Genomic DNA, 15,753 nt, shown 5'->3' with positions numbered 1-15,753 from the left:
GAATTCCAACAATGTTGATCTGTTCCAGAGGGTTGAAGGATCTACAAGGGCAGGAATGGGGCTGAAAGGAAACTTTTAAAGTAGTTTATGTGCTTCATAGTATATTGGGCCAATCTGTAATGAGCATGTTCAAAAAGATTTTTTTATTATTATTCTTAAACAGCTCAGGACCTCAATATCTCAATGACTGCCTCTGCCCATATGAACCAACCCAGACCCTGCAATCATCATCTGAGGCCCTTCTTTGTGCTCCAGAAGGCAGCAAAATGAGGACATGCCTTTTCTGCGTTGGCTCCCCAATTGTGGAACGCTCTCCCCAGGGAGGTTCGCCTGACGCCTTCACTGCATATCTTTAGGCACCAGGCAAAAACATTCCTTTTCTCCCATGCCTTAATTAAACAATCTACGGCCTTTTAAACTGGGGGTGGGGGGTATTGTTTTTGTTTGTTACTACGTTATATTTTTGTGTTGTAAACCACCCTGTGATCCTCGGGCAGTAGAGAAATTTAATTTTAAAAAAATATATTCTAAGGGATTGTTCAGATTTCACCTTTTTGTGAACAATGACAATGGCCATACCTAGAAGTAATTGTAAGGACTGCTGTTGATGCTGGTGGGCTCTTGATACCCTCATGCAACCCAATTAAGTTTCTACAACATCTAAAAATCTATTTCTAAGTTCATTATTTGGTTGTTGTTTGGTTGACACTGAAATTGAGTACACCCCCAGGCTAAGTAGCACCTTCTGGGTGGCTAGACTGGACACTTCGCTTCATTTGAGCTCATTATTGCCACTGTTTTCAAAATTAAAGAACCTTTACTTGATAAGAAGAATTTGGCTGAAAGAATGAATGTGTTTTAGGATTTGGTGCCCTGCAGATGCATACAGCTATACCTCACAGCAGGCCCAGCCACCATAGCTATGCAGGCTGGGGATGATGGGATGGGAGCTGTGGTCTAAAATATATGGAGGGCACCAGTTCTACAAAAGGCTGTGCTAGAGCTTCGAATAAATCCTGCATATCGAGTCTGGCTGGAGTTCAGCTGAGCTAGTAGCAACCTGAAAAGTTGGTGAGGTTTCAAAGCTATCAGCTTATAAGCTTCCTGCAACATTGACGGCCTAGGAACTCCACACCAGTCTCACACCCAACTTTCTCAAACTACAGCTGCAGACACATTCCTCACACCCTGGTCAGGAAACCCAAAGATTTCCATTAGCCCGATACCCAATTGTGTTGTAGAACAGGCTTAGAATGAGTTTGAAGTTGTTCTTTACTACTAGCTATCCAAGGACTCCATTTTGGATCAGCTGGAAAAGGGGAACAAGATCCAGCAAGTCCAGTAATTCAGAAGGAAATATTGAAAGGTAAAAATAATACATTCTAGAACATCTTTAAGTCCTAAGATGTCCACCCTGTTGTGAAAAAGGCAGCTGTGACAAAAAGGCAAACTGAGCAGAATGAAAATAACACTACCGGTATCATAACATAATTATACAAATGGACGGTAAAACTACATTTGGAATACAGCGGACAGTTGTGGCCACCTCACTTCAAAAATGATATTGTAGAGCTGGGCAAGTTTCAGAAAATAACAACCAAGTGATCAAAAAGCTGGAGCAAATCCACTTTGAAGATAAGTTAAAATATTCGAGGCTTTTTAGTTTAGAAAAAAGTAGAGTGAAGGAAGACACAATAGAGGTTGATAAAACTATGTATGCTATAGAGAAAGTGGCCAAGGATATCTTTTATTCAGTCTCTCATAATACTAGAACCTGGGGACATCCAAGGGGACAGTGAATGTTAGAAGGCTCCGGCCTGCCAACAGGATTTATGTGCACAGAACATAGTTAAAACCATGGAGTTTTCTCCCACAAAATATAGTGATGGCCTCTAGCTTGGATGGTTTTAAAAGACGATTAGACAAATTCATGGAGGATATAGCTACTAATCATGATAGCTATGTTCTACCTCCACAGTTGATGGCAGCATGCCAGTCAGTGGGGAAGATCTGCTGCTGCACTGAGATCCTGCTTGTGGAGTCCCCACAGGTATCTGGTTAGCCTATCAGAACAGGGTTAGGTAAGTCTTTGGTTTGATCCAGCCAGGCTCTCCTTATGTTGGGACAAAATCGCTTTCTAGGAAGATAGGAAATTACCTTATATCAGACCATCTCCATTTTGTACACACTTTCAGTAGCCTCCAGAATTTCCCTACATGCATATGCTGGGGATTGAACGGAAGCCTTCTGCATGCAAGGCATGTATTCTGTCCTTTCTCATACTTCTCCTTTCTTCTAGCCAGACCTTTTATTTATATATATATATATATATATATATATATATATATATATATATATATATATATATTATCTATCTTATCAGACTTGGTTATGTTTTACAGAACAATCCTATGTGGGGTCATGGCAGAGCAGAGCAGCAGATCCATTGCCACATCCTAGAGCGGTCATGTGGTTGTCCGAGGACACCCCTCTATTTGAGAATCCTCCTGCCCAACCCATAAATACAAGTTAAAATCAAAAACACTAAAAGCACAGAAAAAGTGTGTGAGAGGGTCACCTCAGGAAGCCAAAGGCATGTCTAAAAAATGAAGGCCTGCAGAAACATGAAGGTGCTCTAATATTAAGAATAACAGAGGGGGCTTTCTTGATACTTCTATCATCCTCCTAAGTGCAAGGAATGACACCCTGAGAGAGGGCTTCTCCTATGGAACGCCAACCCCAGAGAGGTGCATCTAACACCATCATTCATCTTCTGTCATATGCTGAAGATGCATCTGGTTATCCTGACCTTTGACAGTTAAGAGGTAGTTTTATGGGATGCACATCATCTGGTTTGTTACTTTTACCTATTCTGTACTGCTTCTGTTTGGAATTCTTTTACTTGATTTAAAAAATAATAATTGTATAAACAGTTTCCCCTGTTGTTTTTAATTGTGTGGTTTTATTGTTGCAACTCTCACACCTTATGGTGAAGGGCAGGAAATAAATCTTAGAAATAAATAAGAAAAGATATTTGCTTGCCAACAGAGGTCTGACGAATGGTCCTCTCTCAGAAAGGAGAGGTGCATACACTGAGAATGTCCTTTCTCATGTCCCAACTGAACTTGCCTCAGATGTTGGCAGGAAAATTAGCATTGTTTCTGTTGTGCTTTACAAGCATTTATTTAAAACACTTCTGCACTTCTTGGCTCCTTACCTCTTTCGCCCTGACCTAGCCACTGTGCTCCACGCAACGGTCACCTCCAGACTGGATTACTGTAACTCGCTCTATGTGGGGCTGCCCTTGAGACTGACCCAGAAATTCCAGCAGGTGCAGAATGCTGCAGCGAGACTCCTTACAGGGTCCTCGCTGCAAGATCACATTCACCCGGTGCTATACCAGCTGCACTGGCTCCCGGTGGAGTACAGGATCAGGTTTAAGGTGCTGGTTTTAACCTTTAAAGCCCTATATGGCCTAGGACCCTCGTACCTACAGGACCGCCTCTCCTGGTATGTCCCACAGAGGAACTTACGGTCTTCAAATAAAAACATCTTGAAGGTCCCAGGCCACAGAGAGGTTAGGCTGGCCTCAACTAGAGCCAGGGCTTTTTCGGCTGTGGCTCCGATCTGGTGGAATACTCTGCAACAAGAGACTAGGGCCCTGCAGGACTTGACATCTTTCCGCAGGGCCTGCAAGACAGAGCTGTTCCACCAGGCCTTTGGCCAGGGCACAGCCTGACTCCCTCCCTCGGCAATCTTTGCGGAGCTCTGGCCCAATGGTTGCCAGTGGTTTGCTTTGAATTAATTTTATAATGAATGATTTTAGAGTCTTGTGTTGTGTTGTATTGTTGTACTGTTTTATTGTTGTTAGCCACCCTGAGCCCGGCTTCGGCTGGGGAGGGCGGGATATAAATAAAATTTATTATTATTATTATTATTAACATTATTGAATTTCGAAGAAGTGTACAAAGATAAAATCGAAGGCTAACAAAGCATGATAGGGCAATAGAATTCAATTTCTTCCTTCTCCACAGTGAACTGACCAAATATACAACCCATCATCAGTGATCAAGAAATGCAAGGTGCTTTATTTGCTATGAATGTGGGAAGACAACTAAGCTAGGTAATAACACACGGTTGAAATAATTCCAGGAGTAGGCTGGTACAGAGCAGAAGGGCCTGTTGTGTATACACACTACCCAAGTGGCAATACTTTTTAACAGAGGATTTGGAAGGAGTATGGAATGGATGTGGTTATAAGAAGGATCTGTTTCTGCTATCTAGGCCCAGGCCAGTGTAAGATCTCCTTTTCAGTGTTAAGAAACAAGGAGTGGGTTCTCACATTTCTGTCAGGGCATTCAGGGTCCAGATGACAGCAATTTGGTTATTGGACAACGAAAATGGATTCTATGGGCCCTAACTGTGGCCAAGAGACAGGTACTGATGAACCAGAAGACTAAAGATTTGGTTCTGTTTAATCAATGGATCAACAACGTGACCACAGTTGCAACATATGAACGGATTGCCGATAGACACAGACTTTGTTTGGATAAACATACTGACATTAAGAATGAGTTTTTATAGCATTTAGTGGGTTATTAATAATCATATGTATCAGGACAAAAATAGTACTTATAATAATAATTATTATTAGCAAATGACAGCAATTAGGGTGTTTGCTAGTGACACAGTACATGTGAGGATATTAAATTCCCAAGAGAAGAATTAGCGTGGAAACTCTTTAGTGATAAAAAGCATGCAACACCAAAGAACTGCTTGCATTTTAACCATGAGTCATCCTTTTTTGTTCAGGCAGAGACATATTTCACCATATCCTGACAGAAACTAAAAACTGTTCCAGTGTTCCATTCTTATACTGCTCTTTTATATTTGACCCTGTCCAACAACTGCCATCACTCTAGTTAATCCATTTCCAAACATCCCCAAATACCTTACTAAGATAAAAGGCATAACTCTCACATAAACGGAAAATGCAAGCCGATTAATGTACTCATAGCTACAGAGGAACTGAAAAGAAAAGAGAAATTATATTTCTGTATCTCCCTATCCAGTGTGACAAGGAAGTCATTCAGCTGTAGCAGATAAGCACACCCACCCACTCCCAAAGCATTTCTGTACATGGCTTAATACTGGGTGTTAATTCCCCACAAACAAAAATAACTAGAATTCACAAAACGAATGAATTACGCTAGAAATTTGATGAATAACACTTCCCTTAAAAGCACGGGGAAAATTGCACTGTAATGCAAATGCTGACATCAATATGCTGTAAAGGCTGCATAGCTGCGTTGGTAACATAATCGCTCCTCTCCAGCCCCCCTAATTAAATTGTACCTTGCTCATTTAAAAAAAAAAATCTGTTAAAACACTGACAACGGGTTGCCTCCTTCAGCTTAAAAAACGCCCCATCTGACCACACAGCTCCTGAACTCTCCAGCCGGAAGATCTGGAGAACAAGCAAAACAGCCTTTGCACCTGCCAGCACAGACCGTGCCACGTTTTTATTTACAAAAACAGGAAACCTGCTCGACAGAGGTTGATTTCAAAACAAAGCCAGAAGTGCGAAAGCCCAGAAAGTCGTGTTAATGGAGGGTGTTCTCCTCTTACCTGCAATGCAACATCGTTTAGTTCAACCCCCCAATTCCAGACCCCATCCTTTCTTTCCTGCTATGGCTGCAAAGGCAGTGATGTCATATGGAGGAAGCCGTAGCAGTCACGTGACTGCGTGCTCTCTCTATTGGAGGGCCGATTGAGAGACAGGCAGCAGCCGGCGTCCAATCCTTCAGGATTAAAATCAGCCTGTTGAGAAATTTGCTTCCACCTTCGCAGCTGACACTGCAATTACTTGTGGATTCTTTTTATTTTTTTATTTTGCAGCTATGCTATTAGATGACTATTTCATGCACAGTCTTGTTATGTTCTTATTTGGGGGGGGTGTATGTATATATATATATGGGGAATGTCGTTGAATTTTTTTTAATTTTTTTAAAAATTAATATTCTGTTTTCACTGGACAATCCGATACAATCCTAAATAAATTCCACATTTCAATTAATGCAGTTTCTTTTAGTACTTGTGTATAATACTTTAGTACTTGAGTAATTAATTAATTTATATATACACACACATACACTCTAATGCAGTTTCTTTTAGTACTTGTGTTTTATATAATAATACACAAGTACTCAAAGAAGCTGCATTAGTTGAAGGATTTCTGTATTGCATCGCATTCATTGCCTCCTTTTCCCTTAGTGTGCACACAAACACCATACCAGGCTAATATTTTGGAGGCATAGTCTGGGTATGCCTCCCAAGGCCCCTCCCCTTAAATCGAAATTTCCACTCTGAGGAAAGTCTGAAAGGGATTGCAGGCATGCTTGTTTGCAGAGCCAATGGGGTGGGGGTGGAAGGGGCAGGCAGGAGGGCCACTTGGCCTGGGCATCAAGCTGAAAGGTGTCTCAAATTCAGACGCGCTAATGTTTGGGCACTTGATCGGTTTGGCAATTTACGTGCTTCAAACCAAAATGTAGCATGCGTGCTCAGAGCTGCAAATTTAAGGAGGAAAGAGCTGTGATTAAGTAAAAGAATCTTTCATTTTGCTTAACAGGTAATGATTTTGTCATATTAAAGAGTCGATGTTCATAAATATTAATGAATGAGGGGCTGGCCCACCTACGTTCCCCACCAACCCCCCACTCCTTTTACACCTTCATCCCCTCTCCCTCATTTCTTTTATGTCTCCCCAACCCCCCTCCCCTTAACCTTGTCAAACCATACCTTACAGCCCTCTGAAACCTCACACCCTTCCCTCAGGCCTTGCTAAAACCACAGGAGCCAACTCCTAGGGGCCAATGGGTCTTCGGCCCCACCAATAAAATATCTGAAGGGGTCAGCCCCCACCCCAAGTTGATGGGCATTGCCATTCAAATGGTGTGTATGTGCTGCATCACATGATTATGAGGGGTAAGGTTTACTTGCTCCCCCAGTATTTTACTCAAGTTGGCACCCCTGGCCCAAACTATGCCCCACTCCGCTTATAACTTGCCAAACCCCCTTCCACTTACAGTTTGCAAACCCTGCTTTGCTTCCACTTACCTGCTTGCCCAAACCCGTAAACTGACAGAAGTCAGGACAGACCGTTGCACCTTTCCAGCAGCCATCCCGCACTGCTGACATTTCTTTCTTCCTTGGCCTCTGACACTGCTGAGGCCCAATCAGTGGGGTCTGTGCCAGATGAGCAGTGGCAGCACAGCAGGATGGTTGCTAGGGAGCTGCCCTGGCCTGCCTATTCTTCTGCAGCTTACCTGGGCTGTGCCCCATCTGCGCTGGTCTTCTGGGCCACTTTCTCACTCATCTACCTGCTTTGTTATCATGCTACTTTGCATGGATGCCTAATGGCAGCAAAACATCCTTACAATTTTATTATATAGTTAGAAATGTATCGGTTCTCCTAGCAGATGATTAGACCATGGTGAATATGTCCCCTCAGATCAACAGATTAGGCAAACCAACCTCTCATCCTTTATTTTGTGCCTTAGTATGTTTTCATGTTTCCATCTTAATTACTCGGAACTATTTGCACCAATGCTTACATATTTATTTCCAAGTTTGACATTCAATAAACGGAATCGGGGGTGAAAACTTCTAAGGGCTGAAACCTTTTTGGCCCCCTCAATGTTCATCCATGCTGTACGTGATGTTATAATGTTGTATGCAATGCCTAGATACAATGCTGTCACGCATGACATCCAAGCATCATGTAGCCATGTGAGCCAGGAACACAGTGGCTCCTTCTCCTTCCGTGAAGAGGAGGGACCAGCCATGAAAACCAAGCTGCCATGCAACGCCCGGGTGACGCATCTGGACATCAGACGTGACGCCTGGATGTGGTATCAGCCCCCCATCTCTTTCCCAGATTGGCGCACCTGAATGGAACAAAGTCTGAGTTAGGATGCAATCTTAGTAAGATAAAATGGGATGCCACTGAATGTATCACTCATGATTCATACATTTTAAGTGTGTTCTGTTTGCACAGAGGGAGCTGAGAGAGTAAGAGTTTGCAATGATCTTATTGAAGTCCTACTTCAGTTTGGTAATTACATCCATCATGTTAGCATTTATTGTTGTTCTAGGTTGCAATGAGTGAAGAGGAGCAACATAACTTTCAGAACTAATTTCTGGACAAGTTAAATATAGAGTCAATGTGAGTGCATCAACTTCCACTCTTACAACCATGACATGAGCAGAGCGTAGTGCAACAAATCTGTGCTGTAGTTTCCTTTCAAGGTTACGTAACACGGAATGGAACTGATGGTAACAGTAGTGTGAGCCATTTGCTTTAAACATGGTAAATTCTTCAGCCGCCATCCATCATAAAACAAAGTCTTTCCAATCTTTCCTTTGTGGTGGTGGGGACAGCAACAAAATGAAGATTTGACAAAATTGTATTCTGGAATTCTACAATGATTCTAGCAGTGTTTCTGCAAAAGTGCCAATGTATATGACATTTAGAGGGTAGCACAAGCAATACTCCAGACTCCCATTTCTCATACGAGAGTTAGAACAAGTCATCCTACAGAAGGCAATACATATTGAAACCCATGATGGGCTATTGATCTGCAAGGAAAAGTCAGGTGGGTGCCATGATGGGTAGGTGGAGCCAGAGCAGGTTTTTAAATTCTTGTTTTAATGATGGTTTAACTATGACCTGTAAAAAGTAGATACACAGAGCACTGTATTTATGGCAAGTTTTTTAAAAATTTATTTTTCAGAATACTTTTCAAATACAAATGACACAATCCATTCAGAAAGTATGACAAACACAAGAAATGAATACTGGTGAGGATATTACGCTTTAACACACTGTAGCAGTATTCATTTTGACAGTCAGAATCTTATCTTCCCTAAAATCTCTGGGCATACTGCACAGCTACCACCACTACAACCCAGCAATATACTTTATCAGGGAGCCTCCAAAACGTTTTCTATTTCACATACAGTGCCATCCATTTACTCCACATAGGCTGAACGTACGCAAACAAAATACAGTAATTTGTCATAATAGATGGCAACAAATTTACACTGCCTGCTCTTTGTCACAAACAAGGAGTATACATCACAGGTGATAGAACATGGTCTTCATTTGCAGTGTTTATTTGTCTTCACACTGGGGGTAAAATGGGGAAGCCTTGTTTGTCTACTGCATTTTTCAAGTGCATTGGGAGCTGCTGAATTGTAACCCAAATTAATCACATGTCAGTTTGTAATACGATGGAACAACTCAAGACCACCTCCTGGTTAAGTGCTGGGAAATACTTAATTCTTCCTAACTAGAGCCGTGATTTTTTCCCCTTTAGGGCTTCTACCCCAGTTCCAAACCATTATTCTTCTTCCTTTGGAATTTTGAGCTCATTTTTTCCAGACAAGAGACCCTTTTCCATCTACCAACATACCAAGCAGAGATTCTATACAGCAACCTGTAATGGTAATGCCAAGCGTGTCTCATTTCCAACTGAAAAGCTTGAAGCGTCCATCAAAATATCATCATACAAAATTCACATTAACAGACGGAGGCTGCAATCCTTTGTACACTTACCTGGGAGTCAGTCCCACTGTACTCAATGAGTCTTACATCTGAGTCGACATACACAAGATTACACTGTTAATCTTTAATCCAGATTGAATGATTTGCACTACATATGGTTTAAAATCTCTCTCAAAACACAAGACTATGTAAAACAATTTAACGGTTAGGTTCTCGTGAGCTTAGCACAATGCTTGAGTTCCAAGCTGACTCGTTTTTAGCTTAACAACTTTCTTTGGTATCAGGCTTCCCTAAGGCAATATTTGATTTTTAACTAACACCAAAGTTTGACTTGACAGTGTCCCATATAAAAATGGTGTTCATTTCTTGAAGTCCCCAAAATATAGGCTCCCATTTTGTGGGACATAATTCTTTGGGTAACTGAAGTTGAATACAATAGCATAATAAAGTCATTTTCATACATTTGCAAGACACAAGAAGTGGCACTCTCGGGAATTTAAGGTGACAGTCCATTGTTAACAAAAACTACAGTACAAGTTCTCCTAAAGCCCAAGTGACCGTCTTCAAAGCTATAGAACACAAATGAAAACAATAATGTTTAACAGGGCAACAAACTGCTTTAGCAGATCTTACCAAATTCAGGAGAACAATCTCAGTTTGAAGCAAAAGCTTATGCCATTCAACCACTTTAGCAATGGGATAAGAAAAATGTATTAAACTGTACATGTAATATGAGGTCAGAAGAGATTGCTAGTGCTATGGAGGTTAGGAATGCAACTGAAAATGGTTTTACTCAACAATTTGAATAATTCAAGTAGGGGAGGGAATAGAAATGAAGAAAAACAAAGAAAACAAAGAATTAGCACAGATTTGAAATCACACCACAAACTGGACTACTATCTGGACAGTAGCTTTTTTTGAGGAATATTTATAATATAGCAAGACGATGCCACATAGTTGAATTTTGCACAGCAGCTCATGTGGAAACCTGAAGAATCGCTGGTGAAGTCTGCAGCATTCATGGAAAGTGATGGGTGAAAAGAGGTAATGTCTACTAATAGTTCAGAAACTAAAGAAGTTCCAGGCATGTACACAATTAGGCTTTTTTACTACAAAAGTAGACAACGCCTTGAGTGAACCATAGGCAAAACTCACATCACTGTTATGATGCTTCCGCAAACATAAGCTGGTATTTGATCAGGTGATCCACGGAGTCACACTTTAAGGTATCGTTATAATTAAAGAAAATGTTGTGAATGTAAGATTTATGAGAAAATATAACAAATTGGTAAGTCCCATGATAGCTGGGATAGTTTCCTAAATGAGGTCCTAACCACGTTCTGGAACAGTCAAATAGTAGAAGTGTCCAAATCCTACACTGGTGATTAATACGGAAAATTCCCAAGTGCCTTTCCTAAAATAATAGCTAGAGAGACCTGTCACCTTCTTCCTTCCCTCGTTAAACAGAAAAACTAGTTAAAATTATAAGAGACATACTTGACACAACTGAAATGAGAACAATCTAGTAGTGCACAGTAAGAACATGCAGTTTCACCTAGCAATGTTTAATGGCATTTTAACTGAATCTCTTTTTAAAAAGAAAAAAGAAAACATTGCAGGTGATATTTTGATATCAAAACAGTGCCAGAAAAAAAACACGATACATTATAAGATGCAGACAGTAAAGCTGATTAAAAAGTGACAAATTTAGAACATAGTATTTTCATTTCAGCTATCAGAAACAAAACCAGCTCAATGGTTCCATTCTACTGTATGACAAATACTGAGTAACAAAATTTCTGTTTTTTTAAAAATACATATTAAAGTAAATATTTTCCTTCAAGGAAAATGAGTTACTATAAATAAATTACAATACAGTGAATTTGCCTGAACTCACGTTGTTTCTGTCTTCCAGCCTTTTAAGTCAAATAAAACAGCATAAAAACAGTACATAACTCTAACAGGATAGTTGATTTTTTTTTTTAATATAAAATAAGTTGTCTTCCGAGATGTCAATTTCACAACAAGGAAAAACCAAGCCTTGCTGCAGTCACTATTATAATATATATAGATGTATATATTTATATATGTTTTTGTTTACTTTATTATTATTTTTTTACAAAATGTGTATATTAATAGTCTTTGCACAACGATTTTTAAAAATAAACTTAACTAGTTTAATAACTTCATTTTAAAGAGGCAGATAAATACTTCATGTTTACAACGTAACATGTTATACATCATCAGCCGGCAGAGGAGGTATGTTGATCCTTGGCCTTGTGAAGAACGCTATTTTCTCCCTGCAATTGGTAAGGGAAAATATTACACAGATATTTAAGCATCTACTTTTGCTGCTTGTGAGTTCCATATTAGAGCAGATTTACCATATTTTTCGCCCCATAAGACGCACTTTTTCCCCTCCAAAAATGAAGGGGAAATCTGGGTGCGTCCTATGGGGCGAATGCAGGCTTTCGCTGAAGCTTGGAGAGCAAGAGGGGTGGGTGCGCACCGACCCCTGTCGCTCTCCAGGCTTCAGGAAGACATCCGCAGCCTGGGCAGCCCTGCAGGAGGTCCAGCAGGGCTGTCTAGGCTGCGGATAGCAGCCTGCTTCCCGGAGCATCGGGCGCCCTGAAAGTAGAGCACCCAGCGCTTCGGGAGCGCATCCGCAGCCTGGGCAGCCCTGTGGGAGTTCTCCGCAGGACTCTCCACGCTGCGGATAGCAGCCTGCCGCCGGGCGGGCGGAGCGCCCTGAAGCAGAGCGCCCCGCGCGCCGGACAGACATCCGCAGCGTGGGGAGCCCTGCAGGAGTTCCCCGCAGGGCTCCCCACGCTGCGGATAGCAGCCTGCCGCCTGAGGCAGACATCGGCCAGCCCCACAAGCTCAGGGAGGTGCAGCGCCCTTCCTCGACCTGGTTTGGTTTCCCCGACCTGCTTTTGGGGGGGAAATAAAGGGAAAAAAAATTTCCTTTATTTCCCCCCCAAAAAAACTAGGTGCGTCCTATGGGACGAAAAATACGGTAAGTACCACTATTAAAACTGGGCATTTCAAGAAACTAAAGCAAAGTAGTATAACAAATAACACCCAAGTTCAAATTGTTTAACTGAATACTTCTGATCTACAAATCCTTTTGGCAGTTTACCTTTTGTGCTGCTAAAATGACAACTAAATATTTCCACACTTGTTCATCCTTCCACAGCACCTCCGTGAGAGTAATATTTTTAATTTTGATCTATGTTCTCATGTGAAAGGAAACTTTAATATGCTTCCATAAATGTAATAAATCAACTTTATTTCAGCATGTACATTTTAGTCACCTGTAACATGTTTATTATACATGAATGAAAAGGCAAAGCTACAACTGAAAAATGGCTAAATCTGAAAATGTGACTTCAGTGTTTAAGAGCAGCTGCATTCCAAATGTTCCACGTATTTTTAATTCTTCCAAGTGCTAGCTCTCAGGATCTCTGTATTAAGGGGACCTATCATAACTTGTCCTAGGCCTACTTCTCACTGAGATGGTAAACCTGTGTCTGGGCTAGATCACTTCAGACTGAAAGTCACTACGAAACAAAAATCTCCACATATGAAGCTGGCATGTTAGGAAGAAGACAAGGCTACGCAATAAGTTGTATACTGCCTTCTGAGGGAGCTAACTCACTCTGTCAGCACCAGGATTTACAATTGCACAACGTAACTTCCCCCCCACCTCCCGCTGTGCCACCCCGCAAATATGCTCTAGAGGGTTAGCGGAACCTCCAGAACAGGTTTAGGGGCACATAGAGTGGGGGAGGACGGGGGGGGAAAGTTCCATTGTGTAAGTGTAGATCTTTGTGCCTTTAGTTGGCTACCACCCTCAATTCTGTTGAATCCACCTGAAGTTGGAAGTTGTACAGCCCAGAGACAGGTTGATCACCGTAATGAGAACTAGGCCTTAGTCTGGAGATCCTGCTAATTCTCTGCTTTTATTTGTTAAATATTTATGCCTCACTTTTTCATTTAAACCCCCATCCGCTATACATACCTGATCACCTTCTGGAGACACAGTTCCATGATTCAAAAATATTTCTTGAATATTTTGAATGTACAAAATGCTCAAGAAAACATCCACTTTTAAAGTGTCTGGCTCTAACAAACTAAAACTACTTCTATGTATTACTGTTATTCTATATGTTACTGTTATCCAGAATGCAAGGCAGATATTAGATTTAGTAATCTCACTTGAAATCAAACCGTAGAAATATTCAGGAATAAGCAGCGCATAGAGAAGAAACAAACACATAACAACTTGACTGAGCATTTCAAGGAATCTAACATCCAGTACATTGGAATACATTTGAAAGGAGTGGGGTAAAACCATATTTAGTTTACACTTTACTTACCGGAAGGTCTGAACCTGAATAGGCTCCTTCTGGTTTTGACCACGTAGTTGGTAAACTTCTTTGGATGCCTTTTTAAGCAATTTTTCTGCTGCTTGTTGTTGACGATGTTCAAATTTGGTCTGTCTTGTCTAAAGAGGATGTATATGAAATCAAAAATAAGTTGTAAGAGGAACACTGGGCTTAGGATAAAAGCTCAGTCTTTTTCCTTGGACTAAAGGAAACCTCATTTGGACATCTCCCACTTTCTTCAAAGGCAGGGCTAACCATGCTACCTTGTAAGTCTTTGTGTTGAGAAACTTCCCTAACTTCTACACCACCTGCGTGTGATGAGAAAAATCCTTCCTTGTACGTAACAGGAATATACATTTTAAAATTGTTGTTGTTGTCGTTGTTACATCTTACCCATTCTTCTTTAAAAAGTCCCAGACCAGGTTACAATAATATAATAATACAATAATACAATATTAAGTTAAAATGATTTGTAAATCAGTACGGAGTGGATTCTAAATATATATACCTCAGGTGTCAATGGCCACTGTAGAGAAGTGTGTATTCAGCTTATAGCAGAATCTATACCATTATGATATGGGGAGGGAATTAGGAGCTGCTACAGAGAAATCCATCTCCCAGGCTGACATTCCCTACACTTCTTAGGGTGGCAGAACTACCAAGGCTACCCTTCCATTAGTAGAAGAGTTGCCTCTCCGCAAACTGTCACAGGCGGAGTAAGATAACCAACTATTACAGTTTGCTCTGTAACAATTTTACTAGGGCAAAGATTACAATTTTTAAAACATTTAAAAATTATGAAGTTCAGTTCCTTATATTGGAGTTTTCTGCATAACATAATACCCTTGAATAATCTGCAGGCCCCAATGTGCCATACCTGCCTCTCCGCTTCCTTCAGCAAGTTTCGAAATCGTTCATCCCGAAGCACCCAATGAGGCAGATCAGTCTGACCTCTAAGCTGGGCATCCTCCAGGCGCTGCCGCAACTCTCTCAAGATAGATAATTCATCGTTCAACTGCCTCTGCCTTGTTCTGGATGCCTGGAGATCCAGCTCCAGGTCTAGTGACGTCCTCTCCATAAGGTCAGCCAAAGATGATCTACAGGATTGCTGAGATATTAAAACAAAAATGTGATAATGTCTCCAATGCAAGCAAGCCTGGACCTCTCCTCCAACCGCAAGATATTGTGCATTCTCCTGAAATAAACCAAAACATTAGGAAGCAATTTGGGCCAGTTTAATCGACACAGACATGGGCCCAACGGGATGACTTCAAACCATGGTTTGAATTTGTTTGGGCATCCTTTTGAAGGAGAAATTCCATCTTCTCGTGGTCCACTTTAATCATATTTTGGAGTTATGTCAGCACTGAGATAAACACGGCTATAGCTAAACTCCAATGTTATACAAAACTATGGTTTGAGCTATGTTTACAAACTATGTTTTTACGAGATTAATGTAATACTAAGCCATTGTTAAAGCAAATTATGCAACGGAGAAGGGAATTCACATGAGAGGAAACAGATGGGGAGGAGAATACAAACAGGGCAATGTCTTGGTAAACCATGAGCTGCAAGTTGTCGTATTACATCTTCACAGTGGTGAGCCATAAGAATTCTAAATTTAGTACTTTAAAAAGGGGCTGATACTTTCTAAAAAGTTAAGAATTGTATTGATCTATGTATTCTATGCATACATTATTACATTGCCATATCAAACTATTCTTAATGGTATCCCAATGTAGTAAAAAAAAACCCTCAGATTCCTTCTGTAAAAATGCCTCAGCAATGCAAAGCCCCAAA

The 15,753-nt window shown here is 40.9% G+C and overlaps 2 protein-coding genes across 3 annotated transcripts in view; both read right to left on the bottom strand.

The window, feature by feature from the left end:
- The window catches only part of CLCN4 (chloride voltage-gated channel 4), a 32,988-nt gene extending 27,236 nt beyond the window's left edge, over positions 1–5,752 (bottom strand). The window contains exon 1 of the mRNA XM_081907568.1: positions 5,629–5,752. The gene's annotated coding sequence lies outside the window, so the exon portion shown is untranslated. The remainder of the gene's footprint in view (positions 1–5,628) is intronic.
- Positions 5,753–8,758: 3,006 nt separating this feature from the next.
- The window catches only part of WWC3 (WWC family member 3), a 58,880-nt gene continuing 51,885 nt past the window's right edge, over positions 8,759–15,753 (bottom strand). For both annotated transcript variants that reach the window (XM_081907533.1, XM_081907532.1), the window contains exons 22-24: positions 14,831–15,061; positions 13,945–14,072; positions 8,759–11,865 (exon numbers count right to left, since the gene is read on the bottom strand). In XM_081907533.1, the coding sequence (XP_081763659.1) occupies positions 11,799–11,865; positions 13,945–14,072; positions 14,831–15,061 (426 nt within the window). In that variant the 3' untranslated portion in view covers positions 8,759–11,798. The remainder of the gene's footprint in view (positions 11,866–13,944; positions 14,073–14,830; positions 15,062–15,753) is intronic.

The sequence above is a fragment of the Podarcis melisellensis genome (assembly GCF_964234715.1).
Source record: "Podarcis melisellensis genome assembly, chromosome: 4".
Classification (NCBI taxonomy): Eukaryota; Metazoa; Chordata; class Lepidosauria; order Squamata; family Lacertidae; genus Podarcis; species Podarcis melisellensis.
This window is presented reverse-complemented; position numbering and strand designations above follow the sequence as displayed.